General features: G+C 35.9%; 1 protein-coding gene across 1 annotated transcript in view; it reads right to left on the bottom strand.

Annotated features, from left to right (window-relative positions):
* The window catches only part of LOC115453457 (neural cell adhesion molecule 2), a 132,380-nt gene that overhangs the window by 22,703 nt on the left and 88,644 nt on the right, over positions 1-21,033 (bottom strand). Inside the window, 1 exon segment of the mRNA XM_030182153.2 lies at positions 899-1,107. Within this exon segment, the coding sequence (XP_030038013.2) occupies positions 899-1,107 (209 nt within the window).

Here is a 21,033-nt window from a genome sequence, read left to right as displayed (position 1 = left end):
GTATTGGATTTTTCTACTCCGTATCAGCCTGGAGAATGGAATTTGTCCCCGATATGGCGATAGGCTCGCCCCCTATTACACACTTGGGAGTTTTTTTTGTAAAGTTTGTATGGATGTACTTTAAAATTTCCAAAATTATTTCGCTAATGTTTTTTTATTATCCCTACATTTTATTATTAATAGGTACACGTTTTTTATCACTACAATGAGAACACAGGCGAAGCCATGGACAAAAGCAAGTGTATACAATTCAAGGTTTTTGAGAAACGAGGTAGACTAATACGAATATGAACAAAGTAATATTTGCTAGAATTTTATTACAATAAGCAAAACTGTAATAAAGCTTCAGACTTTACTGAGAGCGGACTAACCCCCCCTCCCTAATCACTACCCCTATCTAAGATCGACGACCAACAATTCTGGCTTTGTGGGTGTTTATTAGCAATATCACTTACTACGATATACCCTTATAGTAACTGTTATTAATTACCTTATGCTAAATGGAACATCTATTCATTTGCCATTTTTGCTAAAACCTGGGTGTGCATATAGATGTGTGCAATAATTCAGGCACAATTATATTGAAAAATAGAACATATCGTGGGTAACCAAATAGGACTACAACTTACTTTTTAGGACGACATAAATTGCCGGTGGTAAGGTATTTGTGTTCATCAGGATGCCGACCATCATATACAAGATGAAAAACTTGACACGGTCTACGTAAATGTGTCGTGTTTCAGGATTAACCTGTCTATACCCAGTTTTAAACGTGTCGATTGGCGAATGGTATTCATCTCTTATCAGTCAACATTCTATCCGAACTCAGCTCTCTACTCCATCAGCTGCAATAGGGTCACATTTCCAGGTCTTTAGAAATAATTACCCACAAACTTACCAATGATAGTTAAATTAATCTTGTAATTCTTGGTGGGGGAATCCACATAGTCTATCCTGCAGCGGTAGATGCCTTCATCATAGCGCGCCACCTTCTCAACTGCCAGGTGGGCTGATGATGGGTCAGACTCGTTGAGGACGAAGTGTGTGCGGGCGCCGAACTCCCCTGCCACGGCCCAGTGGACTGGTGGACCGTTTCTGAAGTCCACGCTAGAAAAAGTAAAATAGACCTTAGCATAAAAGTATAAGAGTACATTACTTCAAGTATGCTTCGAAAGAATAGGTAAACACCGATGTTTTTTTTATTCCTTTTAGTGAGGAGCCGAGCTTGCCGTTCGTCTGATGGTAAGATACGACCGCCCATAAACAACATCCAACACCTTGAATTACAAAGTATTGTTTGGTACTCCACTGCGCTCGCCATCCTGAGCCATGAGATATTATAATCCATCCTAAATTATTCGGTTTATTTATGTCCGAAAGGTGTCATAAATTAAATATTTATTATAAACTAGCTTCCGCTCGCAGCTTCGTCCGCGTGGATTTCGGACTTCAAAAATGGAGCCGGTCGCGAACGTTCGAGAATGTTCGTTTTACGAAGCTACTCGCTAGGTGATTCGCTAGCCTCTAGGTGCCAAGCAAGCCGCCTGCCTGTGCGTTCAGGACCTTATATATATACAAAAATAATATATACAAAAATAATCCTTATAGCATGATTCACGCATTATGGCTTATTATTAACGTATTTCATGTATAACTTTGGTGTTTCTATACCGATTTCTATGATTCTTTTTTATGGAATATTTAATAATGTTAACTTTTTTAATTAGGGATGACTGCGAGTGTTATAAACGTAAGAGTAGACAAATATAATGAGAAAGCTTCGAACTGCTAAGCTGCTGAGTTACACGTGTTATTGTGAGTCAACCATAAAAGATAGACATATGCTGTCGTGGGATATTTTTTACATAATTTTAAGGAGAACATTTCCGTCATACATGATTTCTGTGTAGCTTTAACCATTAAGGTTGTACACGCGACGGAAGCTTAAAAATGGAGTAACTTCTCCCGTTTTCCCAACATTTCCCTTCACTGCTCTGCTCCTATTAATTGTAGCGTGATGAAAAGTATACTATAACCAGCACAGGAGTATGACAAATAATTGTACCAAGTTTCGTTAAAATCCGTCGAGTAGTTTTGTTTCTATAACGGTTATACAGACAAACAGACAGACAGACAGACAAAAATTTTACTAATTGCATTTTTGGCATCAGTATCGATCCCTAATCACCCCCTGATAGTTATTTTGGAAATATATTTCATGTACAGAATTGACCTCTCAACAGATTTATTATAAGTATAGATAGAAGATTCCAGTTTTAACTAACTCACCTGGTTTTTTTAAACGATTGATCAGAGTATTTTTAAATTGCTAAATTTTTAGACTGAACCCAAATGATCATTGAATCGCTGGCTCGCTATAATAAGGTTGTGTTATATTTTTTGCACAAATTAAATTACACGTATCACATTCGATGTCTCTTTCAGTAAAAATCTAATAATCCCGAAAGATGGGTAACATGGACGCCATAAATTATAATGTTTTCTAAGTTTTACCAATATGAAAATGTATAATCTCATTTTTCCAAAAATTAAAATAATAGTAAGCAAGTGATATGCCAAGTACAATACCACAGGACTAAATGGTAGAATTTTTCTTTACAACAGTTAAATATATCATTTGTCAAAGAGTCTTACGTAATAGAAGTCCGGAACACGCCAAAACTAGTGAATCAACCCTGTGTAATTTGGGAACAAACACGCATCCTGTAGGAAGCAATACGGCAGGCGAGTTCCCGCTTGGAAAGCGTCCAGGAGTATCCCAGGGGAATATTTGTTTGATACCACCCGGTGCATCGTATTTTGCACGGACAAAATCAATATTGTTGACGTTGTAGGTGGAATTTTTGTGAAAATATGAAAAAATATGGGTTGGATTGGAAGTTTTGTCTGCATACTGTTTCTAACGAATAATATCTTAAACCATGACTATTGTCTTGATATATAAATTTCTTTTCCTTTTACGATTAATGGTCAATTGCTTTAAGTATGTTTACTTTTAAAATGCAGTTTGAAGGATATTAATTATTGACGAATTCTGTGCCCTTGATATTCTTGATTATACAAATCCGCGAGACGTTTACGTTTTCATGTTTTACGTCCAAAATATGTACCTTGATTTTTTACAAGTCAACTGAAACTATAATACTTTTTTATCAACCTCTTTCAGTAGAACAAATTACACCACTAACAAACTGCACTAAGTTAAAATTTGAGTAAAAGGCTGAATGCGCAGTTCTGCGGAATCTGAACAGAGCGATCAAGCGCGAAGCGGTCTCTTGTTCCAGTGGTTTCTTATGGAGATAACTTCATGCTCTTTGAGGAAGCGTGAATTTGATAAGACGAGCTGACACTTTTACTAATAGTGTTTAGAATTTTTATTACCCATTTTTGGACATCATGGATGTTATAATGGATACTTAGATATTTATAGCGTTTATTTTTTTTGAATCAAAAAATTGTTGTCACTGATAGCCTAGACATCAAATACAGTATGACAAAATTTTGTTAGAATTTTCAAGTTTATTACTACTTAGTTACTGCGGTTTGACATAAATTAAGTTTAATATTTTACACGAATTCTTGCATTTTACAAACTTATTGAATAACTTCTAACCAAATCATGCTACATACTTTGGTCTCGTATTTTCAATCCTGTATAAAGACCTTCATACGCAGAACCCCAAAATAAAATCCTGCTTGTCCATTCGCAGAGCGAGCCAAAAATCCAGACTAAATAGTGTCTAGACATTCATAGCGTCTAGACTCCAGGACCTAATTTAAAATACATTTTATGCATATCTAAATCTCCGGGATACGTTTGTTCGGTACATCCTTTTGGAGTGGTGCCAGCGGGAAGTGGTCAAGGTGTCGGCTCGATACAGCCTTCCTTAACGCTTGCCTGGGTACTCGGTTAATGGAAGCGGAATAAGTTTGGATTTGGTTATGTTATAGCACGTAGACGTTTACTGGTAGGTCTCTGGTATGCGAGCTGCCGTCTAAGTACCACCACAATCTTTTTCTATCGCCATGCAGCAGTTCAGTTGTATTCTGTTTTGAAGGGCATAGTATCCAGTGTAATTACTGGGTATTGTGAGACTTAACATCTTATATATCAGAGTGATAAGCGCAATAAAATGCGGCACATAGTACCTAAAACGTGAGTATACCTCAGGGTACTAAATTCACATTGAGGTCTATAAGGGCCCTGCGAACACTTCCCTTCCTTCTCCACTTCACCCATTCTAAAGAGGGTTCCTATCCTGCACTTCCTCCCAAATTCACTCCTAACTCTCCTCCAGGCTCCTGCAGTCGCTAAGCAGGGGATTCCAATATCCCATTCGCATGTTTCTCCAAGTGAAGACTGCAATCTCCCCCATAAAATAAACAGTAGCAACCATCGTAACTTTAAATAAAAAAACACCGCTCTTAATAATACCAGCCCTGTATTATATACTGCTCACTGCTGAACCCAGACCTCCTTCTCTACGAAGAGTGGTTAGGACTAAGTTCACCACGCTGCCAACCTGGTTAGAAATTAAATCTGATAAGATGATAACACTGGCTACAATGCTCCCAAACTTAAAACAGCCCTTGCACAATGCTCGGCAGAAATAGACTTTGCTGTAACAATACTACTACTGAATCAATCTTTCATATAAGAGCCGAATCCCACAACTAACCCACACAATCCAACAGCTGCGAATTACCGAACCCCCAATCTCTCTCAATAACGATAATGATGACAGTTAAACAAACGATGATATAAATCTTTCAGCCGGTAAGCCGTTGTCGCAACGCTGTTGGCGGGCAGCCAGCGCGGGTAAACGAGTTCAGTGCTGGGTAATGTAAGATAGCAGTGCTAATTACCACCTGCAACTGGAAATTAAAGCTATTTGGGTTTAAAAATGGTTTTTGTTACGTCAGTTTTTGGAAATAAAAATGATTTTTCTTTTATGTGCAAAGTCCACTCCACCTTGACTTGCTGCACCTGATGGTAAGTGGCGTGGGGTCGTAATAGAATGTCGACTGATAAGAGATTATTAGCCCTCAGCAGTCGACACAATTATGCCGGCCTGTTAAAACTGAATATACACAGGCTGCTCCCGGAACGCTAACACATACGTGGGCTATTACGGCGGGTTTTACACTTGGTATATGATGATCGCTATCCGGACAGGACAGCAATATTTTAAGAGCCAGAAATATTCATAATTACTTTTGTCATCAATGAAATGTAAATACTTTTAGGACAATGGCTGTGGCGTTTGTTACTAAATAAGTCTGAGTCGAAATATCGTTTCCAAAATAAAATACTGAGTCTGTTCAAATACTTCATCAGTTTTAGAATCAGTCGAAAATAGAAAGTCGGATATAACCTAACGCTTGTTAAGATTTACCAGAGCTAAAGCTTTATTTATAAGTTACAGTTCAACTTATTTAAATGGATTAATGATTAAGACTAACTGGTATTTCCAATAAATGATACCAATCTTTTTTTCGATCTATCTTAAAAATGGACCAATCAGTACAAAGTATTTTCTACATGCTTACAAATGAGTTATTTATATTGGTTCATTCTCGGAATCGGATTGCTGATTAATATTGAGATCGTTTGCATAGGGCTGTAAATGATTATACTTAATTGGAACTACATACCTACTTACCTCTAAGGCAGTATCGTCAACCCGAAATAGATGATATTCCAGGCACATTTCGAGGAATATCGGCACATGCAAATCCACGAGTAAGAATGGATCGTAACAATTTTATGTAGGTCAAGCATTCATGGCATTATAGGAGTTAACTTCCAAGCCACCCGTATCCAGTTAATAAAATCGGAAATATTACTAGCTTTTAGAGACGTGAATAGGTGCTAAATTTGAAAAATAAATGTATTAAATCTAAATCCAGAAAGACAAATATTACCTATTGTAATACGTTTATCTCTATAAAGACTAGCCATGTCTGTCGCTGAGACCCAGAGCGTAACACAATTGTATTCAATTTTCACACAGCGGCCAGTGTAATTACAGGCCGTGTGGAGGACAAAACAAGAGTGCAGTAGAATTCCATGATGTAGTATGTAGTTTGTAAAAAAAACCTGTCCAATCCGATACAGATATTTCCAAATAAAATTTAAATATGAAAATCTATATTACAATTTATAGTATATGTCTTTAGTACTATATTAACAGAATTCCATATTCAAGTAATTTTGGTGTTACTTTTCCCAATTAGATAACATGAACTGAGCTAAATATCGACACCAAATAGTATCACCGATTGGACAGAATTTTTTACTATAGAAGTTCCGGATTGTGCTCCTTCTGTTAAGAAATAAACTTAAAATATCCAGGCAAGCATTTTTTTATTACTTTGAATGACGAGACGACCTTGCCTTCGCCTTATAGTAAACGATACGACCGCCCATAAATAGTAGACATGCCATCCAGCACCTTGAATTGCAAAGTATTGTTTGGTATTCCACTGCGCTCGCCATCTTGAGACGTGAGATGTTAAGTCTCATTATCTCCAGTAGTTACACTGGCTACAATGTCCTTCAAACCGGAACTCAACAGTGACACACTATAGCTTAGCGGCAGAAATAGACGTTACCCAGGCAGACTCTCATATGAGAGACCTAGCACCAGTAGATAGAGTATTTATTATTCGTCTCAAATTTATTTCCCTTTGAATTCAACGGTCTCTTCAAACTACAAAATCTTAAGAGTTAACACACCTACGATTTCACGTGTTATTCAAGTAAATAGGTCACGACTCCTGTCTCAGGAGACACAACTTTGAGTATGATTAAAAAGTTAAAGCGGCGTGTTTAATATGCTAATTCAATTTATTTATTACTCAGTTAAAGTTGTAAGAAATGCTTAGTGCATAACGTGATTTAACGCCTTGAGATTTAGTTCTAAGGATATTTAAATTGGGAATGTACCTTTTATTATTACTTTATTAGCTCGTGCTTGCGTCAGTCTATGTCCTTTTCTGAGATTAACAGTTAAGCACTGCGTAATAAAAATTCATGTGGATGAATGTTATAAATTGGAAAACTAGTTTATATAGGAGGTGAACCTATCGCCACAATGGGCGCCAATTCCAGACCCCGGGCTGATACTCAATAGAAAAACCCAGTATCACTTTACTCGACTCCAGGATCGAACCCTAAACCTCAACACTGCAGTCGTATCGTAATATAACAACGCCATCGACGCAGTCACTTAACTATTTATAACTGAAGACTATGAGGTAGCTGACTATAATTTAGAAATGTAATACCTTTGTGTCAACAATAATCGTAGAGTGCAATAAATTAATATTAAACATCCATATAAAATACCATCACTTTTAAATATAAAATTCTTGACACCGCATTCAATCTCAGCCCTTAGACAGTCTCCAATACGTTCGAAATTTGAACTGGCAAACTCTTATTGAAGTTTGAGGCCTCTCGGGACTCATAGACCCCAATGACATGATTAAAGGAAAAATCACTAAACATCCCATAAGGGTCATTAAAAAGTTCTATTTGTGGACAACAGTTGATCGTTGGAAATAATATCGGCGTGGGATGGTCGTAAAATGCTCTTCGGATCTCGGTGCCGTTTAATGCGGCGTCCGCACCGCAATAAACCACGATCTGGCTTACTGACGATGAAGTGGGAAAATGTAGAGGCAGTGGTGATAGTTTTTGTGTATTTAGGTGCAAGACCAACTGTTCTGGTGGTATCTTCTATCTGCAAGGATAACGACCACCGTACACAAGTAGATCTGCCATAGTGGGATACATCTGTGTTCAATTTCCAGAATTACCCTGTGTATATCCAGTTGCAAACAGGCCAGCATAATTGCGTCGATTGTTGATGTAATCTTTCGTTAGTCGACAGTCTATGTGGAACCTAATTCTTCCCATCAGGTGCAGCGGAGTAACTTTGCCATGCTCCTTTAAAAAAAAGAACTTTCTACGAAACTCCACTATGGTGATATAAGATTCTTTAGTAACATAAATATCTGTCAGTTTTAGTACATTATGAGTTGAGCTTTTGCCCACGGCTCCACCCGCGTGGGAAAGTTTTTCCAGGATAAATAACTTTCCCAGTGAAAACCTTTAGTACTCAGGAGTAATGGCTTCCTATAAGTGAAAGAATTTTCAAAATTGGTTCAATAGTTCTTGAGATTATCTACAAAGAATTGTAACTCAGAAATGTTTGCTCTTGATATTATTAGTATAGATTTTAACATAACTTGGTAATTTAGAGCTGTTTTGATTTAATGATATTGGAGTGAGTCTAGGCAGAAAGGAGCTGGAACTTTATGTCATATACTCTTTTGCTGTTTTCACATAAAAATACTTTTTTTCTAGATTGAACTTCAATTCCAACTGATTCGTAGCGCAACGCTATCTCATAACATAACCAATTTAGAAGATCCCACAAAACTTGACAAATTCTCCTCGTACACTCACGGTGACAATTTGCGAGGGGGCGGGAGGGGTCAACGTACACTGGACTCCCAAACTATGCTCTCGATGTCCCTTTAATAGTAAGTTGCCTTAAATAAAATGAATGTTCTCCGAGATAAAGTCCTCTCACGTTTACGAAGCAATGCCATAATTCTGTGATCTTTAGAAACTGAATGACATTCCAATCTATTAACTGATTGTAAGTGAAGTAAAACTGTTCAGTAAAGGTATTTTTATTGGTTTTATTGTAATGGTTGTTATTAGGTAAAAAGTAGTAGATTATGTGAAACCTTTTGCAAAAGAAGAATTAGTTAACAGAGAAATCGGAATGCGAGACATTACAGAGAATTTGCTGATGATAGGATATATTTTATATCCGCCCGGACAGCAACCGCCGTACACAAGGTGTTAAATCTCGCCATAGTGGCCCACGTATGTCGCGTTGCGGGATCAGTGTGTGTATATCCGGTTCCAACAAGTCGGCATAATTGTGTCGACTGTCAAGGGGTAATCATAGACATTCTATAGAACCCCACTCCACTTACCATCAGGTGCAATGAGGCCACTTTGTCATTTCCGTTTAAATAAAAACATTCAAATAAATTATCAATTAGCAAAGGACGTATATTTCAACATCATCACTAATTATGATCGGCCTATATAATTTATACTCTTCGTAAAGAACCCACAACCCTACAATCAATTGCACAACTTTACTTAAACAAGACAATCCAGGTACGCATTAATCCAAACAATTAGGGTTGTCACTTGAGATCCTGTCGGGTCTGGATTGGTGCAACTTCCTGCCTTTTTGGACACCAGCCAGGTTGCGCTCTTGTATAAAATGCATGGGACAAGTTGAGACATTTAATGCTTTGGATAAGAAATGTTTTTATAGACTATCGTGGACGGAGTTACACAACCGTGAAGGTTTGGATAAGTGGAATGAGATTAAATTAAAAAGGCAGCTATAGTGGAGATTGGAATATTCTGTATGATTTCACGCATCTCTGTAAGAAGTTTAATGTTTAGTAAAATCATTGTTACATTCGTATATAGGTATTTTAAGTTCATTCATATTAGAACTAAATTTCAAGATTTTTTTATGCTAAAAAAGGGGAAGACTTAGCATAATATTTAAGTGTCTGGTGACAGACTCGCTATCACGTGCAAAAGATCTCCGTTTTCTCCTCCCCCGATTAAGCATCTTAGGAGGCCAGCATGATTGTGTTGAATGGCATATCATTCGACACTTTATCTGGACAGCATCAGGTGTAATGCAGTCACTTTGCCTTTAACTTTAAATCTATTATATCATAGAATCCAACATTCTACTCAGTTAAACTTTTTTTTGTGTAACAACCCTTTCGCAGGCAATAATTACGCGGCAAAATTAGGTTTTGATTTTTCTAATATTGGGTTAATAAACTATTAATATAACATGGGCAATCCATCCCCCCTCCCTAACAAACCACCTCTATATAATAAAAATTAAGATGTAAACTGTTTCTAATTAAGAATTTCAATGCAATATTTTCAAAATTGATATACCAAATATTTTGGTAATGGTCGCTAATGTTAATTTATATATCTTTAGTAGGTATACCTATACCTGTATTAATAAGTAAGTATAAATATACCTTTGGACTGACTAAAATCAGTCAGTCATCAGTTAAAATCCAATTATGTAAAGACGAAACAATTGCAAGGTACCAATAATGTACCAAAACAATAAAGTCACCACATTGTTTAGAGCATCAAGAGTTGGGATTATACGTGATTGGAGTTGGAAGTTTGCCAGTGCAGTTCCTGTTGAAAGATAGTCTAGTTTAAGGCAACTTGAGGCGTACTGCGCTGGGTGCGTCGCTGGCTCAACTATATCTATAGCTCTGGATGTAGTTGAGATTTAGTTTGTTTTAAATTTTAGTATGAATTTATACTAATATTATAAGGTTTGTGCATTTGTTTGTTGGTAGGGGCTAATCTCTGGAACTACTAAACCGATTTTAAAAGTTATTTTACTAATAGGAAGCTACCTTATACCTGAGTGCTATAGGGTTACCCCCTTATTCATAGACGTTATTTATCTAAGAACGGAGCATTGATTACAAGCCTGTTTCTCAACTTTGTTTATCTGACAGCCAACTAGATTCAAGTTGTATCTCAATATTAGCCATTCACAACGGCCTTATGTCTACACACTGTGAAGGCTGCCATGCCGTCAGCACTGAGAAACAGACTTGTTAGCACAGCAATGCTCCGTTCCTAGATAAAGAACGTCTATGAATGAGGGGGTTAGACTTTTATCCTGAGAATTTTCCCGGAATGGGAAGCGAGACTCTAATCCCAGAAAAACGTATTCACGTCGGCGGGGAGGAAGAAAACTAGTTTTACATGTCCATATATGTTTCAATTGTACGTATTTCAGGTTCTTTATAAGTCGTTGTGTAAGCCTATTATCATATTAATTACATATATCGCGTATTGGATACGACAGGGTAAAAACCGGGAGAGATGTTATGGTGTAGAGAAGCCTATGACCACCTGTTGGACTTGATGATGATGATGATGATGATTATGATAAATGTAGTATCCTTTTTGTATATTAAAATTATACATAAATGAGATTGCAGTAGGATGCAGGTAAAAAAAAATAATAAACTAATTGTGTAAAGTTGTAATTCATATTGCCATATTCACCTCAAGACACAGATTTGTTTAGTTTAAGGGTCAATCGATCTTTTATTTGGTTTTGCCTTTTGAATTGGTTACAAGATATATTTTTGTATTTCCTTGTTTTTGTTTTTGCTGTATATATGAAAAAAAATAACATATAATATCCTAAATGAATGTCTGTACTTCGGTAATTGTGTAACAAGATGTATATTTGCTGTCCCACAACGCAGTTCGCAAAAAAAAAAAACAGTTTTACAGTCAAATACTAAAATTTTACCTGATATAGAAACGGATTCTCTAAAATAGTTTTTATATAAGCGAAAACAGTGACTTTAGAAAATCTTTGTGTTAACACTAATTGTTGTAATAAATCTTATCAGCCGTTACAATATCATTAATAAATTCCATTTTAAAGTTTTCAAAAACATTTCATAACTATCATTATAAAGTTCGTTAAACAATAACAATTGAATAAAAGTTTTTGAAACTATTTAATTTTACTTATTATTGCACGTTTGTCATGATTAGGGTGACCATTGCCGTTAATTTTTTAGATTTATCCTACTTGCTACAGTTTGCTTACACAATGTAGGAAACTGAATCGCATTTGGAGTACACAGAAAACTTATATTCTAAAAAATTATATTATTATTAAACATGACGATGTTGGGCAAAGGCTAAATACGGGACTCCTTAATTAAAAATCTGTTTTTTATATAATGAAGTTTAATAGCTTGGCAGACTGCATAAGATATTTATTGAAGCATTCTTAGATGTGCCCTCAGTAGAGAAGGCCCATGCCCAACAGTGGAACAATATAAAATACAAGACTGATATGATTATTATAATATATTCTCAGATAGGTTCCCTCAAGTTTTTCTTTACTACGCACACTAGCCCTAATTATCAATAAATATACCTGTACCTTTTAAATAGATATGCGGATCCTAGAAGTAAAACTGAGATGTTTATCTCAATAAATTCGCTCTGAATAAGTATTAGCTTCTTTTCGAATTTCAAATCCTTAAAAAAAATACGTTATTTTATTCCCTGAGTATACATGTCCGGCGTTATCAATTTAATGGTTTGCCTACTGAAATATGCTTTATGCAAAAAGATGTGATAAATTGTGATTTTAGTTCAGTAATTAATGTTATCATTAGCGATATTGCAGTCATGTTTTGATTAATGGTCAGATTTATATGGAAATCATAATTAATTCCAATTTATTGAAATAAAACTTTATTTTATCACGGTTATTTATACTGTTTTCTGTTAAAGTTTCGAAGACTTTGCGTTCATGGTCATGAGGTGGAGTGAGTTGGTCATCCGCAAGTCAGATACAATATCTACCTACCTTTGACAATTATACAAAAATGTTTAGCTGTTGACGGTCCGATGGACGCAGAATGAGTCACAGTGTCTTGAGGTATAGCAGCCAAGTTTAATTCCAATTTATTTATACTACTATATTACTATATGACTGCAGTGCTGAGATCTCGGGTTTGATCTCCGCATCGGGAAAAGTGATATTGCGTTTTTTACTCAGTGTCAACCCGGAGTCTGTAATTCGTTCCCGATATGTCGACAGGCTCACCCTTATCACATCATGTGACGGAATATACACGGTTGAAATTGGATGCACCATGCGCCTCTGCCTACCCCTTCGGGAATAAAAGGCCTATATTTTTGGGTGTAATTTTTTTTAAATCACTTTATTAATTTTTTCATAAAATATGGATAGCCTTTTATAATTTTTAACGACTGTATCTAATGCAATTGAGGTCTTCTTAGAAATGGAATGTCTTCAAACATCAATTACCGTCGATTTTTTTTTTATAATTTGCATATCTGACTGTTCCTTTATAATCGCTTACTATCAGACGACGCTATCCATTTGTCCGAAAAGGTTTTCACCGAACTGCAATTGTCGACTCGTGTGAGTCCAAACGCTTCAGCCATAAAGATTAAAAAATGTAGTTTGCGAAATTGAATTCCGCCGAACAGGCCGTGTCGTCTTTTTCTATACGGTAATCTGCTAAGTGCTATGGACGCTTCTTGTTTTGTATCGGACAACGGCTTAGTAAAAAATGTTCAAAAAAGATCGGATATTTTTGGATTTACGTGTAGCTGTCATGGAAATAAATTGAAATTTTGACTACTGTTGAGCCACCACCTAAAACTCGCCATCTAAACTCAAAACAATTCTCACAAACATTTTCTAAGTGTTAGAGTGATCGAAGCGTGGAATAAGCTATCTGAAGATGAAGTGTTAATTTGAAATATATTCCAGAACAAATTTGACAGAAAAATTGAAAATAAAAAAAAAAGTTTAGCAGGATGCAGTCTCTTATCTGTTCCTTATAAAACTAACAAACTACTTTTGTAATAAATAGATCAATGACAACGTGAAGTTTATAACGAGAAGCAATGTACCACTGAATTTTGGTGTTTCTCTGGTGAGAGTATTCGTGTATAGACATAATAAATGTAAACTATTGTAAATACGAACGGGTCGATTCGATTAGAGTAAAGTTGTCTCATTTAAAATTAAATTCTTTTGTTTCGATCTGTTAGCTTGGTTACTCCCTATTCCCTTAAGGCTGGCAGTATGTTTAAGATTTTATTGGTATTCTTCGTGATAGACATTAGATATATTATTATAACAATTGACTTATCTCCTGATTGTACATGTGAACATGCCTCTTTTTAAAATAAAACCAAACATTAAAATTAAACTATTTTTCGGATTTTATCGCGGTTTTATTATTTTAGTTTTCTCCCTACCACATCTCAGCCCCCCCGTGACCATGAAGGCTGCAAAGTCTTCGAAATGACAAAATATTAAAACCGCGATAACATCTGAAAAATAGTTCTCTTTTAATGTCTAACCTTCGCGTAAACATAAGAAATCATTATCCCTCTTTTTCCCCTTCGCCGATTCTAGAAATTTCCCATCTTTCCTCCAGTTCCTTACCCTATATCCGAAGGGGCCGCAGTGATTACTAAGCTGAGAAATCGCCTGTATCCCGTTCGTTATGTACCCCCAAATTATATAGGCAGCGATTCCTTAAAAAAATAATCAAGGGAAACACTTATTACTTTGGCTTTACCGTAAAACGTACAACAACCTTTGTGCATATTATATAAAAATAAATGTGTATGTATCTTCTATATAGACTTCAATACAGCTGGCACAATTTTACTGAAATTCCTATCAATATCAATTTTGATAGCAATCCGACCATCGGACTACAAGAAGTCATCCGGTTATAGACGATCGGACCACCAGATCGGACTATAGATTAATACAACCCGTGCGAAGTCAGGACGGATCCCTAGTTTATCAATTTACATGACATCAAAATTTAAGATACAATGCAGCATCTGCGAGCCGTTGCCATGGTTACTGGCTGATTAATTAAACCGATAACAATCGCAGCAGACGGTAACAAATTGAAGTAACCTGAGCAAAGACAGGTATCGATCCGGCACGTAGAGGCAGCTGGTTTATCATTGATGTTTTTGGCAACATTTGTTTGTTTATACTGGTAGAAGACTTGCGAGAGACGTACAAAGAAGAGGTTGACCAGGAAAATAAAAAACCTTGACATGTGAGAATGTATGGAACTAATTTCTTATATTGATTAACTTTAGAATGAAAAAGCAAAAGTGATGCCGTAAAGCAATTTTCCACAGGGTACAGTACAGGGTCTTTTAAAGCGGCACATGATAGTACTAGTACAGGGTACTAGTACTATCATGTGCCGCTTTAAATACCGCTTTAAAATATATAACTTGGCCAATACAAATACAGGTCTGTGACCTAATCACTACATAGTATAAAACAAAGTCGCTTTCTCTGTCCCTATGTCCCTTTGTATGCTTAAATCTTTAAAACTGCGCAACGGATTTTGATGCGGTTTTTTTTTAATAGATAGAGTGATTCAAAAGGAAGGTTTATATGTATAATAACATCCATTAAATAGTGGAGAAATACTGTTATTTTGTTATGTTATACCCGTGCGAAGCCAGAGCGGGCCGCTATGTTTTATATACAACGTTCACAGTGTTTCTGTAGTGTATTTAGTAACAGCATGCACCCGTGCGAAGCCGGGGCGGGTCGCTAGTATCTAATATTTCTAGGTGACGAGCGCAGTGTAACTATGTAATTGACAGTGGCGAAGGGTCCATATAACCCAATTCCTGTCGACTTCCCTGTCTGTAGAATCTAATTATCATCAGAACGATATTCAAACCTAATTCATGCATATTAGTACCTACATGTCGTGTCGGCATTCCTTTCGGAAAATTAAACCTTTAGCCTCTGGTAATTGGAATCCAAAGTTCAGGTGCTATTGGACTGTTAATTGACAGTCGTGTCGCTAACCACCAGGAGAGTGACTTGCCCGTTTCGCAATTTTTATGTGTTAATTGCTTGCCTGATAGTAAATGCTATTTATGCTCAAATTCTGATTATTAAGTTCGGTACGACAGATGGGCTTGATAATTAAAGAAGAATAACTCATTCAGTGATAAAGTAAATAAGGATCAATTGATGATATCTAACCATCAAAGATTGAAACACCAGAGTCGATATCAAGGAAAAAAAATACATTTGCGATCGTTAGGTCTTCGAATAATTTATTGATCATAAAGTCTTTTATTTATTAATATTTATATTGATACGACCGCCCATAAATAGTAAAAACACCATCAAATACCTTGAATTGCAAAGTATTGTTTGGTATTCCACTGATCTCACCATTGTGAGACATGAGGTGTTAAGTTCTATTATGTCCAGTAGTTACACTGGCTCCAATGTCTTTCAAACCAGAACACAACAGTGTGTACACACTGCTGCTTGGCGGCAGAAATAGAACTTGCGGTGGTAGCTATCTAGGCGTATTATCATATATGAGAAACCTACCACCAGTAGGCTACGCAAAGCTCTAGGCTTAGTAGTTTCTTTTGTTCATCCCAAAAAAAACACGTACACGATCGAAGCCGTGAGCAAAACGAGTATGTAAATAAATAAACTCATGCTATCTAAGTATACCCATTTTATTCCTCATATTGTTAGAAGTCTTCATTGTTAACGCACCATGTACCCTAGAATTAATTTGCGAGCCTCTAAAACATTTGTGATTAATTAAATTCAGTATTTGATACTGTTGTCTGCCTTTCGATGTTACTTTCGTTTGTTATCGAAAACAAATGATCCACTTTGGTATTGTGCGAATTTGGGACTAGCTTTTGATTGCGGTTTTGTTTGTGGAATAAATGCAGAGTCTTGGAAACGAATGTAATCGATTTTTGGTAAATAAACGCAACCATTCACTCACATTACTCATAAAAAATTAACATTAGTCATTAAAACTGCTTGTTAAGATAGATAAATACATGAACAAAAGTATGAAAACAATGTTTGCTTGTTATTAAGCACCGACTCCAAAATTGGTAACCAGTATATAGGTAATGTTAAATTATTTTTGGTTTTTAGTGGTTTATGAAGGCAGTTTAATTTATTGTTAAGTTATTATTTTTATGTTAATAGTTTTTATGTTATAGAATACAATTGTCGCATTTACGGAGGTGGCATTAATATCTCCAAACAGTTACTTAACTAATGAATATATTAGCGCACACTGTATTAAAAAAAACTGTATTATTCTAAAGTTTTATTATTACTATTATTGATCAATTTTGCTGGTTGTTGGATATATGTATCCAACCGAATAGCGGCCTTCGTACAGAAGGTATTAAAGCCACTTTAGTGTCTCACGGGTGTTGCGTTAGTTTGCATGTAGCGGTTAAATGCGACTGTACCAGTGTAGTTTACTTGTATGTTTAGAGTATAAATACTCTTTTCGATTGGCTAAGAAAACCTAAAAAAAGAATGAAATCGGGTTGTCCTCTAGTTATGGCGTGATCAAGGGAACTGGACATTCATTTATATATCTCTAAATCTAAGTAGATTCCATTATATGGTTTTATTATATTACAATAAAGTCTAGATTGGTACATCGAAACATTTCCACAATCTTTCGCATTCATATCAGTAAGAGTAAGGTAAAAAGTAAGACTAATAAAAAGTAGGATAGTATAACAAAAAAAAGGTACTTAAGAACTCTTATTGCACAATTGTGGAGTACAATACACAGTTTTCATGTAATTCCGTGTTTCTATGATCAAGATCCCCCGCTCACTACAAAATTCGTATATCCGCTATCAAACAGGCCGGAATAATTGCGTCTGGCGTAATTGTCTCTCGTCATTCGACACTGTCTTGACCAATTACCATACCATACCTCCCTATTTTTCTATTTGATTAATTTCGTTGCGGGATAATGACAAATTAGTTTTCCCTGAGACTCGCCGAGCTTCACCGCTCGGTGTCATAAAATACGTGCCACTGCTGATCCTGGCTTACAGGAGTTGTAGTGGTGGGTGAGAGGGCGGGAAAGTCTCTGTCTAGACTATACTCCGCTGACCATCAGGTGCAGTGTGGTCACTTTGGTTTGACCATAAAAAAGTATTGAAGTAACTCTTGGCAATGCTATCCACATCTAGCCATTAGCTAACCGTCATTTTTAACCAACTCAAATAAAGGTAGAGGTTCTCAATTTGACTGTATTTTGTTCAATAAACGATCCTTATCGCTTATTAGATCTATCTTAAAAATTGACCAATCAGAGACTATTTTTGACACGCTTTCAAATGACTTGTTGTCATTGATTAATACTGTGAATCGGATTGAGAATTGAAATTAGGATCATTTATTAAAAACAGCTGTAAGAGAACAAAAAATATATAACCACAAATGAACTTATAAAGAAATAGAACCACAACTCAGGTAGCTTAAACAAATAGAAACAAATTAACTATGAACCGTCAGTGATTAAGTATGGAGACAACCAGTCGGAAAATATCGTTATTGGCTCCGATATTACGGAGCGAGATTACGTCGGATTGATTCGCGTGTAGGTGCAAGTTGCCCCTTGTTCGGAATCAACCTGACTAAGTTGGGATCTGTTCGCTTTCCTTCATAGTAACTGTTTTTATGTTGAACTAGCCACCCGCCCTGGCTTCTTACATGGATAGCCGAGCATATGCCTTATTTTCTTCTATCTTAAAAAAACATTAATGAATTATAATTACCTTTCTTTTAAATAACTCCATTCATTGATGGAAACGGTATGGATATTTGTGGTTTTTAAGTTTTTTTTATATTCTTAATAAACTAGCTAATATTTCAATGTACTCTGGATGCTAATTGTTTTTTAGTAATATATTATACTATGATCTCATTTTGTGTTACCATGGAAACGAAGTCTATTATGGTAAAAAGCATTTATGAGTGATCTCACAGGACCCTACGATACAGAGTTACCTAATGTGGAGACCGTTGTCAATACACTGATTAATTTCGTACATTACTGTAAAATTCATAGTAAAATTCATACTTTGTGTATTCGTTACATATAGATCTTTTGTGTTTTTTTTTTCATTTCATCCCATCCAATCAAATCCGGCTCAACGCCGAGTCATAAGGCACGGTGACCTCAACATAAACACTCAGATTCCCCCCACAAAGGCTGAGCGGTAATTCGCGAAACCAAAAAAAAGACACGACGGATGATTTGATAATACACGTTAATAATAGGGATAAGTTGCATGACGGTTGACATTATACCTCGCCTTCTTCCTTATTGGTAGGCAGAGGTGTAACGACGCCTTTGAAGTTAAGATTGACATTTCAGACGTATATTGGAGCTTTTCACCGATAAGAAATGATGTATTGATTATATATTTCTAACAATATTCTCTTTAACATACTTAATCAGCACAGAGGCATTCGTTCAAGAAATGTTAGTAATGTTTTAAAGTAAATAAAACACCTATAGATAGATAGTACCTATAGATTATAGATTTTCTGGCACAAGATAGTAAGAATGTGTTAAATTTAATGCAAACACTACATTATCTAATTAGTTTGACAGAAAATGAATATGGTTTGGGGGCTTTGGGATCTTGATCTTTTAGTTTTTTCGACTGGTTATCTAGCTGATATCGACCCATTATCAGGAATTCAGTCCAACTAAATGATATAAAAAACAAACGCTTTTCCGACGTTAATCAAACCCTAGACTTCAAGATATCTAACCTAAATCCTTGGCAATAGACTAAGCCAGTAACTCTTCATCATTAATTGTTTACAAAGCCCAAATAAATATTATAATTAAAACAAAATATTCTAACTAACTTCGGAATGAATATATTTCAATCTAGATGATTACAACAATAAAATAATTTAACATTTCGTTTTGAATAACAAATCTAGAATAATCACGTTTTGTTACAATAAACAAACGTGTGTTAATTACAAATTAACTATTTGTAATAACATTGTTTGTTATGGAACAATACAAACAAGCCTTGGTTATCCTTTATTAGACTATGTCATATTTAATTATGAAGCTCGTTAATTTTGTATATATATAAGGAGTGAAAAGCGGTGATAGTGTAGTTGGGTGTGGGACGGTCTACTGAGAGAAATGTCCGCATGTTCAAATCCAAAAATTATATGTGTATTCTTTGAAAACTGCTGAAATGCTGGAAGCTATTTTACCGAATACTATCACAATTAGCCACAGTATCTCGTGCTGATCATAGGTCTTCCCCAAAGATTTCCGAGGAAGCGGTCTTTATCACTTTACTCAACGGAGGTTCATCCCGAGACCTCAGCAGTACTTCCTACAATACAAAATATATTTGATACCGGAACAGTATCAAATATAACGTTGTAAATAGCCTTATAGCTGGATATCTTTCACCGGCACAACCCAACTCACTTATTTCTCAGTTACCTTACCTATTTTTCGCTTTGTTAAAGCCGGATATTTTGTAAAAATCACCAAGTGTTCATACGTGACTTGACTTCTCGATCGCGTCAAATTGTACACTACGCTAAAATTTGTTATCCTTCGTCAAGTAACACGTGACCAGACAGCAGAGTTGGATCGAATATGGAGATGTGTGTACTGGCCTTCTGTGCGTCGTTTTATAATCAATTTGCTGGTCTATGTTCAGCAGTGGACATCCTGCAACTGATGATGACGATTTAGATGAATCGTGTCAAAATTAAGTATCTCTAGGGGGTGCTGGGTTAAGGGCTGACCGGCGCCGCGTACCCTGTGGATCGGGGGCATCTAGCGAATACCACCATGGTGTGCCCTGCCGGTTGTAACAGGCGACAAAATTTGGTTTTGTGACAAAATTTGCTGTTGGATATTTCATACTTCGCATCTAAATTTAACAATTATACAAATATTACAATTATACATTTTGATTTTTATTGTCTTAGTAGGCAAATGAGAGGTAAGCAGCATACGTCGCCCATGGACTAAAGCAATTAAAGAAATTGTTTTGTTTAAAGTAAGAAACAAATGTTGCAAATTCACATCAGTACTTCTGAATTAGTATAGACCTCAATCATTCTCACCCTATACTATAAAATATGTCTACGTTTCAGTTGCCCCATTATTTCAGATTTTGAATGACTACTCAAAATGCCATAACCAGCTCAAAATTCCGTTTGTAATTTCATACATAAATATCTCTCTTTCAAGCTATGGATCCCACATGGTGGTGGAGTCAGCACTCCACATTTATCTTCTTCACTTCGCTCTATCCATGTTTTCAAAAACTAGACATTCTCCCATATCCCTCAGCACTATATCCTGACATCGTCCATTTGATACACGAAACTTAAAACTAATTTAGACGGAGCAATTATTTAGCAATTCCGTACGATTATTGCTATCAATAATTGATTTATCTAAACGACGCTAACCAATACT

This window comes from Manduca sexta, chromosome 13 (assembly GCF_014839805.1).
Source record: "Manduca sexta isolate Smith_Timp_Sample1 chromosome 13, JHU_Msex_v1.0, whole genome shotgun sequence".
NCBI classification, from domain to species: Eukaryota; Metazoa; Arthropoda; class Insecta; order Lepidoptera; family Sphingidae; genus Manduca; species Manduca sexta.
The sequence above is the reverse complement of the archived record's forward strand: the minus strand, read 5'-3'. Positions and strand labels throughout refer to the sequence as shown.